General features: G+C 37.2%; 1 protein-coding gene across 3 annotated transcripts in view; it reads right to left on the bottom strand.

Annotated features, from left to right (window-relative positions):
• The window catches only part of KCNN2 (potassium channel, calcium activated intermediate/small conductance subfamily N alpha, member 2), a 140843-nt gene that overhangs the window by 82522 nt on the left and 36605 nt on the right, over positions 1-21716 (bottom strand). Inside the window, exon 3 of one of the 3 annotated variants that reach the window (XM_011971223.1) lies at positions 15384-15802. The exons of 1 other annotated variant lie outside the window; for it this stretch is intronic. In XM_011971223.1, the coding sequence (XP_011826613.1) occupies positions 15384-15802 (419 nt within the window). Of the gene's footprint in view, positions 1-15383; positions 15909-21716 lie in introns of those variants that run through there. One more of the 3 variants, XM_011971222.1, reaches the window with a different exon arrangement.

Below are 21716 nucleotides of genomic sequence, written 5' to 3'. Positions count from 1 at the left end.
AAGGTTATTTTATTCTTAAAACTGCCCTAAGAATAACTAGCCTGGAGCCACTGCTTTTTGCATAGCTCAGTTTACATGCCGCAGGGAGAGACATTGCAAAAAGATTTTACATTATTTCCCTAGTCAAAGGAAAGGCATTCTACCAATGCCCAATGACTACGTTTTGGAGGCTTCTGTTCCAAGTCCATCCCAAGACCTGCTCCTCCACAGCTTTCAGATTAGAGTTCTTAATGACTCAGTGTTGTACTGATGTTACCCAAGGTCAATGAAGTTAAAATCTAGGAGAACAGATTCCTCAAGAGATCAGAGCAATTCTTTCATATCTAACTGCATTCTCTGTAGATGAATGGAGAAGGTAGCTTTGTTTTGAGACAAGGTCTCACTCTGTCTCCCAGGCTGGAGTATAGACTCAGGATCATAGCTCATTGCAGTCTCAAACTCCTAGGCTCAAAAGATCCTGCTGCCTCGGCATCTTAAGTACTTGGGCCTGTAGGCACATGCCACCACACCCAGCTGATTTTTTATTTTTTAACTTTTGCAGAGATGGGAGTCTGTTCTTGAATTCCTTGCCTAAAGCAATCCTCCCACCTTGGCCTCCCAATTGCTGGGAAAACAGGCATGAGCCACTGCACAGGCCAATAAGGTAGTTTTTATTTAGTATATGTAAAAATAAACTACTCATGCATCTAGCTAGTACTAGTCAGAAAGACTTAAGTTACTGAGTATGCTACTTGCACCTATCATCACTGGAACTAATGTCAATGTTTGATCATTGGTACCAAAAGTAGTTTATATTTAGTCCTAAAGATATTATAGTGATTATTTGGCAGGGGGTGGTACCTCCAGATTTAAGCTATAACAAATAGAAATCCATTGTCTGACCCCAAAGTAAAAATTTTAAAATGCCTTATAATTTAAAATATCACACTGTACTTAAAACAAATTTGACAAAATGATGCTACTTTAGATAAGAGGTTGGCAAATGTGTTCAGCATAAGGCTAGGTAATAAATATTTTAGGTTTTGTAGACTACATATAGTCTTTATCACATATTCTCTTTTTCCCCAAAACAATAAAAACAATGTAAAAACTATTCTTAGCTCTTAGGCTTTACAAAAACAACTGGTGGGCCAGATTTGGCCCAAGGGCCATGGTTTACCAACCCCTGCTTTAACTAGCGTACCACACTAAAAAGAATATTTTCATTTTCTTAATTCTTGCTGCTATTTTTCCCTACAAAACATTATCAATAAGAAGCACAAATTAAGACAAAGTCTAAACCAGATAAAATCTCTAATACAAAGTTAAACTGGATAAAGAGCTATGAAAAAAAATTCTTATGTTCTTGACTTTCAAATTTAGTCTACTCAGACACATTCAGTTATGTGGTTACTTGAAGATATGCTTGTATGAGGAAGTGAAACATGGGGGTTTAAAACTCATGATCTTTTTTTCCCCAGAGGCAGTGGTGGGGATTAGCAGAAGTTCTGCAGACCTTAGTGAGCAGCATTTGCAGAGTGCATTTCCAAAAGGAGAAATGCTAGATTGCTATTCCTATTAGTGGGGCTTTTAGGAAATACTCATTAAATGCACAGCAGACCTAAGTTGAGTGGCAGTGATCTTAGCACATGGACAGTTTCATGAAAGGAAAGTTGAAATGCTGCTTTAAGGGTTACTCACAACAGTCACGAAAACTTGGAGCTCTGTCACTACTGTTGCCTCAGAACACAAGGCCCCCCCACTCCCCACCAGCCCCACTTGCCCCATTGCAAATCTCAGACAATGATGGCAGCTGCATAGTTGCTGAAAGCTCGTAAGGCAACATCCAAGATAAAAGACGAAGAAAACTCTGTCTGAAGTCTGTGTGCTCCAGCAGAGTAAATGGAAATACTTCCAGGCTGAACAGAGAAGGGTTTCAAGCAGTGCTGAACCATGCCTGTCACGTTTCTGTGAAGCCCTCCTCTTGTCAGTCCAGTACATAAGGCAGACTTTAGATTTCCAAGACCAATTTGTCTGCAGTCTTTCAGATATGCAGTGAGTGCTATTTTTGCTCCTGAATCACAGAAATTTTAAATTAACGCAGATTTCCTTATTAACCTTTGTTAACTTATTAAATGGTAAAACCCTAAGTACTTGCAAATGAACCAGATAAAATAAAGATGTAAGAATTATTTTCACATTTAATAGATAATATTCCCATTAGTAATCCTCTTCATAACGACCCTTTGTAGGGTTAAATTTCAACACTTTAAGTCCCTCATTAAGTGTTAATTAGCATTCTTCTATTGCTATAACTGATAGGTACACATCTGTGCAGAAACATTTATCCAACAAGTCCTCATGGAATGACAGCAGTTGTTGGTGTTCCTCTTGGCCTGACAGGATTAGATGACTTGTAAGGTTTTATCTGACCCAGATATTAAAAGGCTCTGGGCTCTGTGGCTATTCAGATGGTATCAAATACCCCTTCTACCATTGAGGAGCTTGGTTCAGATAAGGCTTTTGTACCCCATTTTTACATAGTATAGAATACCATAAGCACTTAATGAACACCTCTGACCTGCAGAGAGAACTCATCTCCTAACCTAATCAGAGCCAGACAAAAGTTTCAAGCAACTACACCACTGACTACTGACTACAGTCTCCCTGGTTCTTTTTCTGACCACATCAAACCTGCCTACTGTGGCACCTTCATCCCTTTTACCACCCAACTCTCTATCAGGCACCTACATCACAATAAATGCCAGTGACCTTGCTAGGGCTGAAAGAACAGAGATCTAGATGATACAGTAGGTGAATGATGGATAAGAGGAGGAACAAAAGGTATCAGTGTGATATTTCAAAAATGGAATCTTTAAACAGGGATTTAAAAAACCTAGCAGAGTTGCTTTTCACTTCACACTGACACCTCCAAACTTCTCAGAACCCATCTTAAAAGCAAAACAAAATAAAACAAAACAACAAAAACACCTTACTAAATAGTAGAAAGCACAGTAGGCAGATTATCATAACGACAATAAATATAAGAATACTCATTCCCTTCTAGTCATGTAGTAAGCCAGAAATTCTAAGGCTGATCACCATTAAATTAGATTAAAACTAATGACCAAAGCTGATCTTTTTATATTGGGTATTTCATTTGATAACATTATGTCCTCTAGGACAAAAGCAGATTAATATTTAAACCAGATTAAAATTACTGATCTTTCTGTACTGGATGTTTCATTTCGTAAGATGCCCTCTGGTATAAAAGTTGTTATTCCAAATAATACCAAGTGGGCATTTAGGATGATTCTCCACATATGCCTAGTATAACCCAGTTTTGTTCAAAAACAGGAGCTTATAATTACTAATATGCTCAATCACAACCATTTCTTTAAAGCAAGAAAGTCACTAAATTTAATTTTCCCCATGATCACTGATATAAAAGATATTTTCCGCTAATAAATTGGTTCTAAATAATATGTGCCTTATTTTGTGGCTTTCATATTTACAAACCATTATTCTTACATGAGGTTTTATATGGAGTTCTAAAACCACAACATTAAATACCAAAAGTCTGCAAAATCTTATTTTTAAATTATATCTTCTGTTAGAATATTAAATACAATTTAATAAACTGAAACAGTATATTTTATATGACACAGAAAGCTTTTAGAAGACTAAATCATGAGCAGAGATGTGAAGGCTAAGATATTAGACAGTAGTCACTCAAACATCTTTTGCTCCTGCAGTATTGAGAATATCGTATGTCAAAATCAATTGCCACATCCCTATGAGCTGTACTATAATATCCTGTCACTGTGATACAAAGCATAGTACAAAGAATGGTCATGGTCACAGAGTGATCATTTGGTCAAGCAGCCTGTGGCTAGAGCATCGTCCTTCCAAAGTCCTGACTGTGGACGGTCACAAAACCCAGCAAGGTCACCTAAAAGGGAGGGAGGAGCTTGGTTTTTCACAATGTCTAGCTACATCCCTAAAACAGGGTCAGACACATTACAAATGTTTGCTTTGGGTCATCAAGAAAGCTGTGGATCAATCAAAACAAATTTCTACCTCAACTAGGAGAGAAAATAAAAAGAATTATAAAATTCCCATTGGAGGCAATTCAGGAACACTTAATCCTAAGCGAAAAAATGACAGACATTCTCTGGGCTTCATTTTTCATAGCTACCACAACCATCAAAGCAATGCACGAACTGGAAAGACTTTTAAAGCAGGATTAAAAAACAGTCTTTTTTTGCTCTTTCCTCTCTTTGCTGTTACTAGAAAATAGTGGTTACTAGAAAAGAAAGAGTTCAGGGTAGGAAAAGGGCAGCAAGGAGAGGCATATGAAGCACAGAACTGAACAAGGGAGTTAAGCCTCTTCAAAGAGCTCACAGACAGCTGTGTGTGTGTAGCTCGCTTTTTTCCTGCATGGCTTTGAGAGGGGAGGCAAGGCAAGACTGACTTAGAGAAAGCCAAGTGTACATAGCCTCAGCACATTCAAAAACAATGAGAATGAAAATTAAAACACAAGCCATGGAAAATATTTGCAAATCATATATTTGATAAAATATTAGTAATCAGAATATACAAAGAACTTAAAATTTAATAAGACAAATGCCCCAGTTTAAAAACGGGCAATTTGAATTGCCATTTTGCCAAAGAAGATACACAAAGAACTAATGATCACATAAAAGATATTCACCATTATTATTAGTCATTAGAGGATTGCAAAGTACAACCACAATAAGATACCACTTTATACTCACTAGAATGGTTATAAGACTATAAATAAATGTATATTAAGACCATATATTTCTGTATGTTTATATATACACATCAAGACATATGCATATGGGTATAAACAGACACACTGGCATTCTATATATCCATATCCAGATATGACATATATATGATCTAATACACACACACACACAAACTGACAATGTTGTCAAGGATGTGATAAAACTGGAACCTTCATACGTTGCTGATTGCTGGTGGGTTTGTAAAATTAAATATTCTTAGATGGCTACCTAAGAGAAAAAAAAAAAAACATGTTCACCCAGAGAATTGTGTGCACAAGTTCACAGCAAGCCTATTCTTAGTAGCCAAAAACAAATCACAAACTAAATGTAGATCAACTGGTGAATGAGTGACCAAATTGTAGCATATTCTTACAACAGAATAGTATTCATCAATAAAAAGGAACAAACTTCAATACATACTACAACATAGGCAAACATCAAAATCTTTAAGTAAAAAAGACCAGATGTAAAAGACTATATATTACTTAATTCAATTTATATAACAGTCTCAGAAAGGCAAATCTATGGAGACAGATAGCATATTAGTGGTCACCTGGAAGACTGCAGGAGGGAGCAGGGATTTATTGCAATCGGGCACAGGGATGATGAAAGTTTTGGAGGGTGATAGAACTGTTCTAAAACTGAATTGTAGTGATGGCTGCATAGCCCCTAAAATTATTGGCTTGTACACTTTAAATAGGTGGAGTTTATGGTGCATAAATTATACCTCAATAAAGTTGTTTCAAAAAATGACAAAGATCCTTTTTTTCTTTTTACACTGTAGCCAAAAATCATGATAAAATTCTACATAAAGTTTTTAAATTCTAATACTTATTCACCAATCAATCACTGAATAATGGCCACAAACTCAAAATGGCTTTGACTTTACCACCACACTATGGTTTAAATATCTGATGACTGGGCCTTTTTCAGTATCCCTAATTATTTGACAGTGATCAGACTATTTATTGACCCATGGGATTCTGAATGAGAGACAAAACACCACTGGAACTAGCAGGGTGGGACAGACTGATGCCCCTTCCGCAGTGCCTCAGGAACCATCCATAGACTAGACATCGCTCTACTAGTCAGCAAGCAGTGGAGAAACAGTTCACATAGTCCCTCCTAAGAGACTCAAGCCAAGAGGCTCCCTTGAAAGACAGTAGGTGCTTTATTACCTGACACCAGCTTGGGGATACAGTACTAAAATCTACCTCATTCTCCATTCAATTCTCATAATAGTAAGTGAGTCCATTAACATGGCCTAAGGTTATAAAAGCTTAACATTATACTAGAAGGCAGATCTGTCCAAGCTCAGCAAATGTTTAAAACTTGTACATTTTATGGCATGTAAAGACACTTTTGTCTTGCATTTCTATGGTTATTTTAATACAATTAAGGAAACATTTTAAAATAAAGGGTATAAAATTTAAAAAAATACAATGCAGAAAATCCAGCAGGAAGTAGGAAACACTTGCATTTTCTCCAACCAAGCCCGATTTATGTCCAAGAAATGTATTAATTTTCTTAAAGACAAAATGGCTTGAATGTCAGCATGTTTTCATTTAGACTTTATGTTCTTTCTTTTTATCTGGCCCAGTCATTCTGAAGCTGAGTTACATTAGAATGCTGCCCAGAAGTGCACACATGCATGCTGTCTAATGTACTATATGGATAATTACAGGAATTTTCAAAGTCAGAAGACACTTAGGATCTCTATTCCACGAAATCTGTACATCAGCATGGGTGACAGGATGAGGAGGACCATAATGAACTGACTATGAGATCACTGAGGTTGAATTCCTGAGCTGCACAGCTTTTCATGTTTTTTTCTACGTGAATTTAACACTGCTGGTATTCTCAATCTGCATGCTTTAAACCAGGATCTCAAAGCCCCTTGCCAACAAATATTACTCCTCATTATTCTCTCAGGAGGTAGACCAAAAAAAGTTAAAAAATAAAAACAAGGCCGGGCGTGGTGGCTCACGCCTGTAATCCCAGCACTTTGAGAGGCGGAGGTGGGCAGATCACCCGAGGTCAAGAGTTCAAGACCAGCCTGGCAAACATGGTGAAACTCCATCTCTACTTCAAATACATTAAAAATTAGCCAGGCATGGTGGTGGGCACCTGTAGTCCCATCTATTGGGAGGCTGAGGCAGGAGAATCGCTTGAATCCAGGAGGCAGAGGTTACAGTGGGCCGAGATTGCGCCACTGCACTCCGGTCTGAGTCACAAGAGCAAGACTTTAACTCAAAAAATAAAACTACAAAAAACAAAACAAAACAAAAAGCACATCTACATAAGAAAGAAGAGAAAATTGAATTTGAGAGAGTACTGGATTTTCTTTCCATAAGACTTTAATGACCAATTTATTTGGCAAACATTATACTTAGCACTGATGTTTTGCAAGTCACAGATGCAGGATGAATGCTTTCAAACTGCCGACTTTTATAACTTGAAAGGGCCCATTTTAAAGTTATGACTCATTTATGAGCCTGAAAATGCTATATCTGTATGTATGAATCAGACCCACTTGGAAGTATAAGTTTACAAAGTATTACATTGCCATCAACCACAAATTACAAATCCATTGATGAAATGCTTAGAGTTTACTTGGCAACAGCTGAGTCTTCAAGTGGTAAGAAATAATCTCATTATCCAATAATTATCCAATATTCCGTAATAAATCAAGGTGGGTATGTTTTCCCAACATTGCAATGCATATTTTATGACTACTTTAACAACTATTAAAGAAACTTGATCCCAAGTAACATGTGTCAAATTCAAGTAAATCATCAGGAAATTGGCACCTCTAATGGCCAGTGCTAGAAAAAGAGTAGGCCTCTGGGTGATTCTCCTGAAAATACAAAATAAAATCATGGCTGGCAGACCAGGAAAATGAGCTAGCACTTTAATATGTAGCTCCCTATTTCACATTCATCCTATGTAAATAATAAAAAACCACAAATAGAACAAGTGAAACTTTCAGATGCCATTCATCCCTTCCTCCATGACAACTGGCTTATGTTATATAAACAGATAAAAACCAACTGAAACTGTTTTGAAATGGAAAACTTGAAAATTAGAACACAGATCATTTAAGAACTCTATACAGAGTTGATCACATATTGAAACTTAGTTCATTTAAAAGCATGTTCTACAAAGAGAAGTAATGAACACACATGGTGTTAGAGCAACAGACTAATATTGAGTTACTAAAAGACATCCACTGCAATGCTAAATTAATTTACCAGATGTAAACAACTACCATCCAATTTTTTGTTTTATTGGTGCTCAGAGACAAGGGTATTCATTTTAACTTAGTATGTACAAAATTATATTCAATGTCCATATTCCATATGCAAGAGGGACCCCAAATTACATATTCTCTATAGGGATATAGAGAAACTGGGACCCCATATCTCATATCCTCTATAAAATAGTGCTAAGAGACTAGAAATCTGTCTAGTTACAAAACGAGATATTCTCTCATCCCACAGGAGCTTCCCCTTAGCAACTCCTTCATACTACTGATGTCAGAAGACATAACCAACCCTTGTGCTAAAAGCAGTTATTTTATATAAAACTTATGTTGTATGTAGTTTTATTATGGGGCATGATTTGACTGTAATATTCCACAATATACCATATGTGATGGTTAATTTTAGGTGTCAACTTAACTAGATTAAGGAATACCTAGAGAACTGGTAAAGCATTATTTCTGAGTGTCTGTGAGGGTGTTTCCAAAGGAGACGGGTGTGTGAGTCAGTGAACTGAGTGGGGAAGATCCACCCTCAATGTGGGTGAGCACCATCCTGGCTGGGGGCTAGGAGAGTACAAAAAAGGCAGAGAAAAGGTGAGTTCCTCTCTCTTTCTTTCCTGGAGCTGCGACATTCTTCCTCTCTTGTCCTTGGACATCAGAACTTCAGGCATTCCAGCCTTTGGACTCCAGAACTTGGACCTGCATCTCTTTGGATTCACAGGCCTTCAGCTTTGGACTGAGTCACACCACTGCCTTCCTTGGATCTGAGGCTTTTGGACTTGGACTGAGCCACAATACCAGTATCCCCTGTCTCCAGCTTGCAGATGGCCTCTCCTTGGGACTTCTCAGTCTCCACAATCCTGTGAGCCAATTCCCCTAATAAATCCCCTCTCATATATTTATATCTATATCCTCTCGGTTCTGCTTCTCTAACAGACCATATAATAATAAAGTATGTTTCAACTGCATTTCAGGAATCATCTTCCAGGAAATTAAAAACGAAAACAAAATAATACAACATAGGAGAGTATTAGTGACAGGGTGACAAAAAAAACAGTGAAATCTACCTGGATTATTCTAATGAAAGAACAAAATATACTTTTAAGACACTGAAGAGTAGATTCTAAACACAACTGAAATTGAAGTCTCTATTCCTCAGGTTCTCTATGCAAACTTATCTTCATCTATTAGTTTTCAGTGATGATGAGAATTTATTCTTTATTAATCTAAAATGCAGTTTAGATTATCCAGAGCTATTCAAAAGTTGCGTTATGCTTCTCCAGTTTGTCTACTTTCAAAAAGAGCATCTATTGTTGTCATTTTTAGAAAACGTTCCCTCTTAACAAATGATACCTGGTTAATAAATATTTAAGTGCCCTGAGAGATAAAATAATGGGAAAAGAAAGGACAACTATTGGCCACTTTTTTAACCAAATGACCCTTTTCCATTCCAAACATTACCTGGAATCTCCAATTTATTACGTATTATCACAATGTTTGCCTTTCTGCTTGGGAACACTACCACCTAAATTCCTAACTCACCTTTGCTCTTTTCCTTTCCATCCCCAATTTGGCCCCCTACCACAGCATTACAAAACTATGTCAAAAAGGAAAAGATTCCATTGAACACAGAAACATTATTTTGAATTTCCAAACTGTCATCAGAAAGTTCAATTCCTTTCTATCTCCAAAACTTCAGTATTGTCATATGTCAAGTATGTTTCCCAGAGAGCATGGCCAAATAAATACTTCTTTCCCCTCTTGGGTATTTCTAATGCATATACATACATTAAATGCTCTGAGAACTTTTACAGTGAAAAAGAAACCAAACTCCTTTGTGTAACACAGCACTGACCCACAATATCCAGTTCTACCTCTTGCAAAATAGCTACTATTTTTGCTCAGAAACTGTGCCCAGTAAAACACACTTTGGGGTGAATAGCTGCCTATTTATGCTATCTTAGAGAAGTCTCAAAAGGTACAAGTCAGGATTGGATAATTCCCAATTTTCAGGATCCCAAGCTCTGTGTTTCAGGTTTCTTCTAAAACATAAATGTTCCTGAAATTTCTGCTAATACATTCTGATTAAATGCCTTGGCCTGGGACCCCATGAACATGAGATCGCTTAGCAGCACCAGGCCACACTTCTCGGGCTGCTTCAGAGGACAGCGTTTTTCCTAGGACTAATGCCTACCTTAACACAAGGCCAAATCATAACCAGAGAAAGAGTAGATTACTGTGGTCTGGTGTGGGGAAGCTGCTTATTAACAAATATAGGCTACAGAAATAATGCTAGATTCTTGCTTCTCTGCTTCCTCCTATCATTCACCAAAAAAAAAAAAAAAAAAGAATTTTTATTACCTACAGGTAAAAAATTTCAGAGATGCCTGATATGCCAGGGAATATAATACTACAAGGAATAAATGCCTCCCATAGGATGCTGTCCCCATTAGTACAGAACAATTTCTAGAAACTTCTAGAAATCCTGACTCTTGTGCTCCTAGAAGGACAGGAATAGGTTTTTAATGCAAACTTCTCTAGAAAGCTGTTTCTCTTTTTCTCTAGCTCTTTCCTTTTAAAAAAGTCCAAAACTCTAAGTCTCTTTTTAGATTCTAATTGACTAAAAATATAAATTTCTATCAGATGTGAATCTCCCCTTTTTACATGGAGAGGATGCTTGGATGGACCAAAGATGGAACTGGTAGGATTCATTCAAATCCAAATCCTAAACCAAATAAATAGAAAAGTTGTGTGCTATATTTAGTATTGCAAACTTCACATAACGGGGAAAAAAGGGGTCAGAAAACAATCATCAAGGAAGTGTAAGATGCTGATGACATCATATTCCAAATTGCAAATTTATGGAAAAACAAATTTTTTTTTTTTATCTTTGTATCTTACAAATCACAATCTGGAGAATTTGTGCAGTAAAATGGGAAGTTTAATAAAAACCAAATGTGGAAAATCTCCTATTAACACAATGCTGTTTAATAATTTTTTTTTCTTTTACACATTTGTGTAATGATAAAACATTACCTTGGGAAGAAGTCTTAACAAACCATTTAGTTGGCAAATGAATAAACTAAGGCAAAAAGACCCGAGATGTTTGGCCTGAGGTCATTCAGCCCCTAAATTACACAACTGGGACTAAATCCCAGTGTCCCAATCCAGAGTTTTGGCCTCTGTCTCTTCCCCACCACGCTGTCACAGATTTGTTTCCTTTATGTAACTGCTGGCTACACACTCTCATTCTTGCTATGAAATGAACAGTTTTCACCTTTGATTGCCTCTTTACATGGAAACAGGAATGGTCATCACCTCACAATCTGAGCATATTAAAAAACACAGAGACTTGGGGCTGCTACACAAATGTGTCACAGCTTGCCTTTGGCATTCTGTATTTAGTGATAATGGGTTAAAACAGCTAAGATGAACTGTTTTTGAAAAGAAAATGTATGGCATGTGCACAATTTTGAGGCTCTCTTAACTGGCCTTTGGAAGCAGATGCACTAGAGACCACCCATGGAGATGTCTATATTGTTAGACCTGGCTGTTTCCCTCATTTTTACATTGTTATGCATAATTTTTAATTAGGGCTTATCTTTATAAAATAAATAGGTATGTCAACTAGAGTTTTGCATATTTATTCTTCAACCATCATAAGGTACATCTGCTCCAGAAAATATCATAAGCCTCTAAATACCATGATTGCTAGGAAACAAAGCATTACCATAAGGAGTCTACCTTTCTTTAAAAAGAAAACATTAATCCCTCAAATGGCATAGTTATCCGGAGGAGTTCTAAAAAAAGTTTAGAGACATGATATTAAAAACTAGTCACTACAAAATTTCTGGTATAAGCAGGTGGGCTCAACAAACATGCTGGCTTCAGCTCCTTCCCTTAACAACCTCAAAATGATTATAAATAATACTAAAACAAGCAGACAGCAAAGAAGCATAAACCCATAAGGACAACAAGAATGAATGACAAAAGAGTAGTAAGAAAAAAAAAAACCAAGCTAGACAGCCAATCCACAGATGGCCACTGACTTACCTGACATGAGAATGCAGAATTCTATGGCAATAGTGGTGAAAAACCAAGAGGCAACTGCACATGCACTGAGAACCAACCCCCTCACCCATGACTCAGGCACTGTTGGCACCAGTACCTCTGCAGGTGGGGATAACCATAGAGCTTCGAATGGGATGATAGCTTCAAAAAAGGCACAGAAGCAGTTAGACACATAGATGTCCTCTTCCGCTTTGTAGAAACACTAACTGTTCTTTGGCAACCTGGCCGAAGTCTGAAAATCTATTATCTGGAGACAGTAAAACACAAGGTCTGTGGACCTACTGCAGGACATCAGACATTGCAGATAGCAAGCTACTGTACTGATATCAGGAGAACAAGCAAATGCTTGCACGGTAACTGCTGAGACCTCTTCTTTGCCCTGTGTTTCAATTCCCAAGACACTGTCACCTCAGACTTCTGCTTTCATGGCAGGAGAGCAGAAAAGACTTCTGATGCACTGGTCAGATGGTCAGAGAAGACACAAAATATGTAAAGGTATTGAAATTGGTGTTCTATGTCCCCTAACCAAACCACCCTTTAATGAAGCCTGCAGTTGACAAATTTGAAATGTGTACGAAAAGCTCCTAAAACAGAAGCCAAAACAAAAGAAAAATGCACCTTTGAGGAAACAAAATGCAAAGAGAAAAAAACTTCAAAAAGTTATGACTAACATCTCCAGAGAAAAGTTTCTGTGAAAGAAAAGCATGATGCTATTTAAAAAAAGGCATTCAGGGACCAAAAGTTAGACACTGGAAATTAATACTCAATATAGAAGAAATAAAATTCCAATTGAAAGTCTGAAAGATAAATTTGAGTTATCTTCCATATATAGAGCAAAAACAAACGGAAAACTATAAACAAAGAATAAGAAAATTAGGAAATAATATAGGAGGGCCATTATCCACACAACAGAAAATAGGAACAAAAATCATTAAATAATTCAGAAAAATCTCCAAAAATTGAAAGACATGAAATTTCGAGATTGAACAGGTCCACCAATTTCCCAGTACCATGGATTAAAAGAGACACATGCCAAGATACATCCTTGCATAATTTTAGAATACCAATACTAAAAGCCTCCAGAAAAAAAATAAATAAATAAAAAAGGAGCATGGCATCAAACTGCTAGACCCTGAATACAGAAGAAAATGGAGCCTTCAATATTCTGAAGGAAAGTGATTTCCAATCTAGAGTTTTATATCCAGCTGATTACCAATTAAGCATGAGAGAAGACTAAAGACTCCCTTATCTGCAAGATCTCAAAAATATGTCTCTTATACACTACCTTTGCTTCAAAACTACTGGAAGACAGATTCTACCAAAATAAAGAATGAAGAAAGAAGGTGAAATGGGGTTGAAGAAAGGGGCTACTCAGCATACAAAAAAGGCAAAGAAAGTCCCCAACATGATAGAGATGCAAGTCAGAATGTTCTGAGAGTCATTTCTTCAAGGTGAAATTGACAAATTGCTGAATATATTTGAAAAGAGTACAAGGTATTTATATAATGTCAGAGAATTTAGAGATGATTTAGTGATAAGTATACAGAAAACTAAGCAAATAAAAAATGAGGCAACTATTTCTTCCAGAAAAAATAAAAAAAAATGTGCAGGAAAGGAAAAATGATGATGATATATTATCTTGTTCAGCTACAAATGCAGTTTATACAGTAACAACAATGTAAATATAGAATATAGATTTTAGGGTTTACATATCTTACTGTGAGATAGGGAGACAAAAATCACTTTTCCGGGGAGGGGTGAAGTTGTGAAAAGAGGGTGTTTATATACGCGAAAAAAGCAAAATCTCCGACTTCCCCAGAAGGAAGTTAATAGCTCCAAAACAACAACAAAAAATCTAGATGCAGCAACATAAGCAATTTTATTTAAAAATATGAAAAGCAGTTACCAAGAGAATGGCTAAAAAGATTTAAAGTGAATGCTTCTGGAAAGCTGGAATGGGCTGGGGGGTGTTCAGGGTTCACTATGTATAAATATATAGATTTTTTTTTTTTTTTTTGCAGCAACTCTCATACAGAAGTTTTTCTTCCTTAAACTATCTGAGTGTATAACCTTGACTTTCAAAAGCCAAATTTAAAAAAAAAAAAAATTGGCTGGGCACGGTGGCTCGCGCCTGTAATCCCAGCACTTTGGGAGGCTGAGGTAGGAGGATCAGAAGGTCAGGAGATCAAGACCATCCTGGCTAACACAGTGAAACCCCGTCTCTACTAAAAATACAAAAAATTAGCTGGGCATTGTGGCGGGTGCCTGTAGTCCCAGTTACTTGGGAGGCTGAGGCAGGAGAATGGTGTGAACCTGGGAGGCGGAGCTTGCAGTGAGCCGAGATTGCGCCACTGCACTCCAGCCTAGGTGACAGAGCGAGACTCCGTCTCAAAAAAAAAAAAAAGAAAAAATTCTACAAAGACTAACATCTGAACTTTCAACACTCCTAGAAATTTCTAAATCATTCCTGTATCTCTATTGTTAATTTCAACTTGAATTTTCTTAACCAAGATCATGTGAGGGTACACCGTAACCCATTATGATACAACTCTTCCTGTTTATGTCATAAGTTTATTTTTCTTAAATGGCAAAGTTACCAATTTTAGTGTATAACTGATTAAGATCACTGAGCCACTCCTGAAATCTGAGAATACATGCCTAGATCTAGACCACCAGAGCGCTTCAGACATTAACATGAATACACATTGCCTCTTCTTACTAATTGTTCAAAGTTCAATAAAAACTAATATGTATACCCATAACCTCCTTATCAAGTAATCATTTGAACACTATTGTAAACAGGCACCAAAACAAACAAACCACTTTAAGATATTCCCTAAAGCCCAGGCATCTTGCATCAACACTGTTTCACAGAATTTCTGTCTCAACAACAAACAACGCTTATAAGCAATCAGGCACGAAAATGAATCAATATTACCATTAAACTCATATTTCCAATAAAAGTGTCCTATACAATTTCTAGGTCTCCAAATTTTGGCACAAAATTATAAAGGCAGCCCTCTACTGAAAACTGAACAAATTAGAAAGAAAACACACAAGCATGAAAGCATTTGCTCTATGAAAAAAATCTACAGAAAACTTTTGTCATAGTCATTTCAAAGAAGCCTGTCAGAGAATCCAAAATTTTCAAGAGTGAGACACTATGCATCTCAAGTCTAAAATGTTTTTTTTTTTTTTTCTTACTTGTGAAGATACCATATGGTAAATTATGTTCTCAGGAAAAGAAACAAACTTACCTTTCACAAGCTCGGACAGTCCATGCGGCAATTATCCATAATGAGATACTAAAAACCAAGAGTACAGTTCCTGGGCATATAGTCATTAAAGTCTTCATAACAAAACGTGTATTGAAGTTTATCTTATTAAGTGCTCCAATGCTTCTAGAGGAGGCATCAGTGAAAAGTTTGCTATGTAAAAGCATGACTCTGGCAATCAGATAGAGTCTTAAGAACATTGGTATAGATAAAATAATATCCACATCAGCGGTGGTTGTGGATGGGGCATAGGAGAAGGCAAGCCGGGCCGTCCATGTGAACGTATAATTCCCAGGTATGGGATGAATAGCACACACCAGTATTTCCAAGCAGATGAAGAAAATACGCTCATAAGTCATGGCTATTCTCCAGTCATCTGCTCCATTGTCCACCATGAACAACTGAAAAAATAAAGTAGAAAATCAGCTTCAGTATGGCATGAATGGTCCACAAGTGTTAGTGCAGATTTTAAAAACACACAACAGATGACTTTTAGCAATCATGGCAAGCTAAAGGTTATAACTTTTAAATGCTAGCCAGGTACACTATTTTTAGTAAAGCGTATTGTTATTCATTTTGTACAAATTAAATTAAAAACTTGGTACTCAGGAGCTAAAACTGTTTTGAAGTTCACGTTCCTGGACAATCATACAAATAACATCATTTTAAAACAGGCGCTTGGACCTATCAGTTATGAAAACCCCCTCAGATGAAGTTGAAATGGACTCGCCTTATAACAAGTTGTTTTCCTCTTTCAGTCTGGATTTAAAGCCTTACACAACTCTAACTATATTCTCAGTGAAATCTATTTAGGGTGCCTCTGCAATCAGTTATACCCTATAATGCAACAACACATGAGCGTTCTTACAGGAAATCTTATTCTTGGCTTCAGAGAAAATCACAAGAGACCACAGACAAATGTGGCAGAAACATTTCTTCCAGTTTCCCCACGACTACTCTATTTTCTGTCTCTTTTCTTCTATTCGTCCATAGCCTTCCCTTGAATTATTCATTTATTTCCAATCTTCATTTAATAAAGATCCCCTTTTCCTCCTGTTTCTGTCCTTCCTCACACCACAATCAATGAAAACAAACAAAAATTTTTAAGAAGAAAAAACCAGACAGAAAGCAAAGTAAATAGATAGATATATAGATAAAGAGTAAAAGGGACAGAAAAGAGTATCTTCCTCTCTTCCCTGGCTCTCTGTAAACAAGTCCTCCAGGCCCTGGCAGTCTAGAGACAACCAGAAGCATTTGGAAATGTATCGTGGCTTTTCCGACTGCCACAAGGACTTGCAAGGAATACTGACATTTAGGGCCCAGAAGCCAGGGGTGCCAACCATGCTGCAATGCTGAGAGTCCCATGTATTAGGAAGACCTTTGTTTTGAGAAGCTATACATATTCCAAAGATACTGTCATTGCTGTCCTTGGAAATTACTATCAGGGACTATTACAAGTCACATAAATAAAATAGTACTGTTCTTTAAATCCACATTTCCATTCTTACCAAAAATGTTATTATCCAGCTTCATTGTCTACTTTCTTCACCAAACTTGGCCCTGAATGACCCGGCAGTGTGCAAAAATCAAATCCACTTCCAAATGGGCTAAGAATCACCAAGACTCCAAATAGTCAAAAGCTGTGTGGCAAAGTCTCAGTTGAGTTCCAATAAAGGTATTCCCCATAATGTTCTAGACAACACTGCAAACTCAGGATAAATACCTTTCAAGGTATTTATCTGATAAAGAAATGTCAATCTGGATATATCACTCTGATATACTGCTTACAAATAGCCTCCTCCTTCTAGGACTGGCCCTCCTTCCATTCTCCCCAATGCACTTGCTCCTCTCACCTCACTCTATTCTCTTTTTCTCAGCCCCCTTTTCATTACCCCTCTGCTCACTTCCCTAACCAGGCTGGTTCTCTCTGTTGAGTCTCACTCCTTCAACCATAATCCTACTGCCATTCTCAGCAGCATTACCCTTTACCTTTAGGTGATCCTGTCCAGGTAACTCCCAGTCTGGAACCTGATATCCAGGCTGCTGCAGGTGGCCTATGGCCACCACCCACCTGTGTCTTCAATCTCAGTTGAACCCTTAGAATCACCTTGCGATCATTCCCACATCCACCATGGGTTGTTTTCCTTGAGGGCCACCACTGTTCCCCTTTCTCTCAGCACGCACATTCCCCACAGTATCAGAGGAAATACCCTCTATTTGATACTTTAGCCACAGTCTTACCTACAGCCACACTCTTTCCTCCTTATTTCCCTTCTCTTTTGCTTCATGTGTCTAAAGCAATGTTTCACTAAAATCCAGTTCTCCTGCATCAATAGCCTATAGTCTAGTTCCTATACCTCTTTTCTCTCAGCAGAGTCTACAAAGTCAAACTTCTACTGTTTACTAAAAACAAAACACCCAAACAAAGAGAACCAGGGCTGGCTCCATGCCTAGTCTAGGTTGTGTTTGTTTTCTCACTTCATTCTCAAACAACTTCCAGGCAGATCTTGCTCCCATTATCCTATCAAGACTACTCTTGCTAAGGTCACTAAAGACACCTTCATTATGAAATACGATCCTTCCATCTTAATTATTATCTTATTTGTCCTGTCATTCCTGCTTCCCTAAAAATGATCTCTTTCCTTGGCTCCTGTGACATGTTGCTTTTTCCACCTGCTGCAACTCTTAAGGATCTCACTGTCTTTCTTTCCATTCTGTGTCCCTCCTTGGTATGGTTTGGATGTGTCCCCACAATATTAACTATCACACTACTGGAGTCCCTCTCTGACTCTTCTCTCACTCTCTACTTCCCTGGGTGGTCTGAGCCTTCACTCTCCATTACCAGATTCCTCCTATTGGAGAACATCTTCCATTTTCTAATAATCTTTTTAAAATGTAATTCAAGATTAACACCATTCAAAGGCCCACCATGGCCTGATGGGTAAAATCTAATCTATACCCATAGCATACAAGCCATTCTGCAATCTGGTTTTGCCTATCTCTCCAACTTCATTGCCTACTATTCTACTTACATCTCCCTATGGTTGGAGATTCCAGAACACACCACCTAATCACGCTTCTGGGTCTTTGTATATTCTGTCCCATGGCCTGGAAAGCCTCCATCTAGCAAATTTGCATTCCTTCAAGATCAAACTCCACATCACCTCCTCTAGCATGCAGTAGATGCCTATAAAAATCTGGAAACTCCCTCCTTTGTTAAACCATGATCCTCATATGTGCCTCTTATTGATGCTGTCACATAAAGGACAATAAAAAACTTCTTCATAAGATTGTCTCCCCTACGTGTTAGTGAGACTCCATGTCTACCTAGTGGAGGATAAGAAATGCTGGATAAATAAATTTCCTTGTTATTTCTTAGTTAACAGTGACTATCCTAATCACTAGATAGGTCATAATATCAATTAAATGTGCTTGTGGAAGCTGAGAATACCAAAGCATAATGCAAGTGAATGTACGACACAGTCACCTAAATAATAAGTCATTGCAGCAGTATAATTTTGCAGTTCCATAGAGTCCAGATAACTTTCCTCTTTGGCAACTTCTGCAGAAAAATGTTCTATTACATAGTTGTTTTCTACTATCAAAGGTCTTAACACCTGAAATGATTTTTTTTTTATTTTATCATAGCACGTATTTTAACGCTGAAATTGAGGAAAAATATTTACTTGTATTTTCTACATAATCCTGACCCTCAATGTTGCTTGTTTATTCATTTACTTATCCAGTATACTAAATACTATGTGGCAGGTATTGGTCTACATACCAGCCATACAACAGCATTTATGACAAACAGAGAATCTGCCCATTGAAACTAACTTTTGCTAGGAAAAAAAAAAAAGAACGAAAGAAAAACAACATAGTCAAGAAAGCAGACTTAAAGAAATCGAATAAAGTAATTATGCTTTTGGACACTGTTATGAAGGAAAGAAACAAGAGATGAAACAGAGAATAATATATTAGAGATGACAGTAGATGTGGTCATCAGGGAAAACCTCTGGATAAGTACCATTTGATGTAAGATCTGGACTAAGAGAAAAGCCAGTCGTGTAAACAACCAGGGGAATAATATTCTAGCCACAGGAAACAGCACATGTAAATACCCTGGGCTTTATAAAAGCCCTAGCATGCATAAAGAAATGAAGGAACATCAGACTGGCTGAAACTTAATGATCAAGGGGCAGCATGAAAGGAGATCAGTTTGCAAATAAGTTTGAAGAGACCAACTGGGACCATATAAGCAGGCCTTTGTTGACCATAGTATCCAGACAGGATTTCAATCTAAGCCCAGCGGGAACCCACTGAAGGGTATTAGGCAGAGGAATGATGTCATCTGATTTGTAGCCTGAAGAGCTCATCCATACTGCTCTGGGGAAAATAGGGTGAAGAGGGGCAAGTGTGGAAGGAAGGATAAAAGTTAGGAAGCTCTACTGCATTTGATTGGTTGTGGTACCTTATCACCTAAAATGGGGGACTGTCATGGAAATGCAGACAATGAGTGCATTGGACATGAAGTTTGGAGATCTTACAACATCCCAAATTCTCTAGGTCACAGCTAAAGCAGTGTTAAGAGAAAAGTTTATAGCACTAAATGCCCATGTGAAAAAGTTAGAAAGATCTCAAATTTAAAACATAACATCACACCTACAGAAACTAGAGAAACAAGAGGAAACCAACCTGAAAGCTAATAGAAGACAAGAAATAACCAAAATCAGAGCTGAACCGAAGGAAACTGAGAAGCAAAAAACTATATAAAAGATCAACAAGTCAAGGAGTTGGCTATTTTCAAGAATAAATAAGATAGACCACTAGCTAGGCTAATAAAGATAATAGAGAAGATCCAAATAAACACAATCAGAAATGACAAAGGGGATATTACCACCAACCACACAGAAATAAATAAAAAAATGCAAACCCTCAAAGGCTACTACGTACATCTCTACGCACAAAAGCTACAAAACTCAGAGGAAATAGAAAAATTCCTGGAAATATACAATCTCCCAAGATTGAACCAGGAAGAAATGAAATGCCTGAACAGACCAATAACAAGTTCCAAAATGAAATCAGTAATAAAAAGCCTATCAACTAGAAAAAGTACAGGACCAGAGGAATTCACAGCCAAATTCTATCAGATGTATTAATGTAAGTAAGAGCTGATACCATTCCTACTGAAACTATTTCAAAAAATTGAGACGGAGGGACTTCTCCCTATCTCATTTTAGGAGGCTAGCATCAACCTGATACCAAAACCCGGCAGAGACACAACAAAAACATAAAACTTCAGGTAAATATCCTTGGTGAACATTGATGCAAAAATTCTCAACAAAATACTAGCAACCAGAATCCAGCAGCACATCAAAAAGCTAATCCAACACAATCAAATATGCTTTATCTCTCGGATGCAAGGTTGGTTCAACATATGTGAATCATTCAACGTGATTTATCACATAAACAGAGGTAAAAACAAAAATCACATGATCATCTCAATAGATGCAGAAAAGGTCTATGGCCATACCACCCCGAACACACACAATCTCATCAATACATGCAGGAAAAGCTTTTGGTAAAACTCAACAGTCCATCATGTTAAAAATCTTCAACAAACTAGACATTGAGGAAACATACTTTAAAATAATAAGAGCAATCTATGACAAACCCCTAGCCAACATCATGCTGAATAGGCTAAAGCTGGAAGTATTCCCCTAAAAAACTGGTACAAAACAAAGATGTCCTCTCTTACCACTCCTATTCAACATAGTACAGGAAGTCTTAGCCAGAGCATTCATAAAAGAGAAAGAAATAAAAGGAATCCCAACAGGAAGAGAGGAAGTCAAACTATCCCTGTTTGCAGGTGATAGGATTTTATACTTAGAAAACTCCATAATCTCTGCACAAAAGTTCAATGATTTAATAAACAACTTCAGCAAAGTTTCAGGAAACAAAATTACTCTATAAAAATCAGTAGTATTCCTATACACCAACAGCATTCAAGGTGAGAGGCAAATCAAGAACACAATCCCATTCATAATAACCACAAAAAGAATAAAATAGCTAGGAATACAACCAAACAAGAAAGTGAAAGATCTCTGTGATGAAAATTACAAAACACTGCCCAAAGAAATCAGAGATTACATAAACAAATGGAAAAGCATTCCATGCTCATGGATAGGAAACGGCCACATTGCCCAAAGCAATTTACAGAATCAGTGCTATTCGTATCAAACTGTCAATGATATTCTTCACAGAAATACAAAAAACTATTTTAAAATTCACATGTAACCAAAAAAAAAAAAAAAA

Source organism: Mandrillus leucophaeus, unplaced genomic scaffold (assembly GCF_000951045.1).
Source record: "Mandrillus leucophaeus isolate KB7577 unplaced genomic scaffold, Mleu.le_1.0 Scaffold992, whole genome shotgun sequence".
NCBI lineage: Eukaryota > Metazoa > Chordata > Mammalia > Primates > Cercopithecidae > Mandrillus > Mandrillus leucophaeus.
Note: the sequence above shows the minus strand (reverse complement) of the source record. Positions and strands in the feature narration are given on the sequence as shown.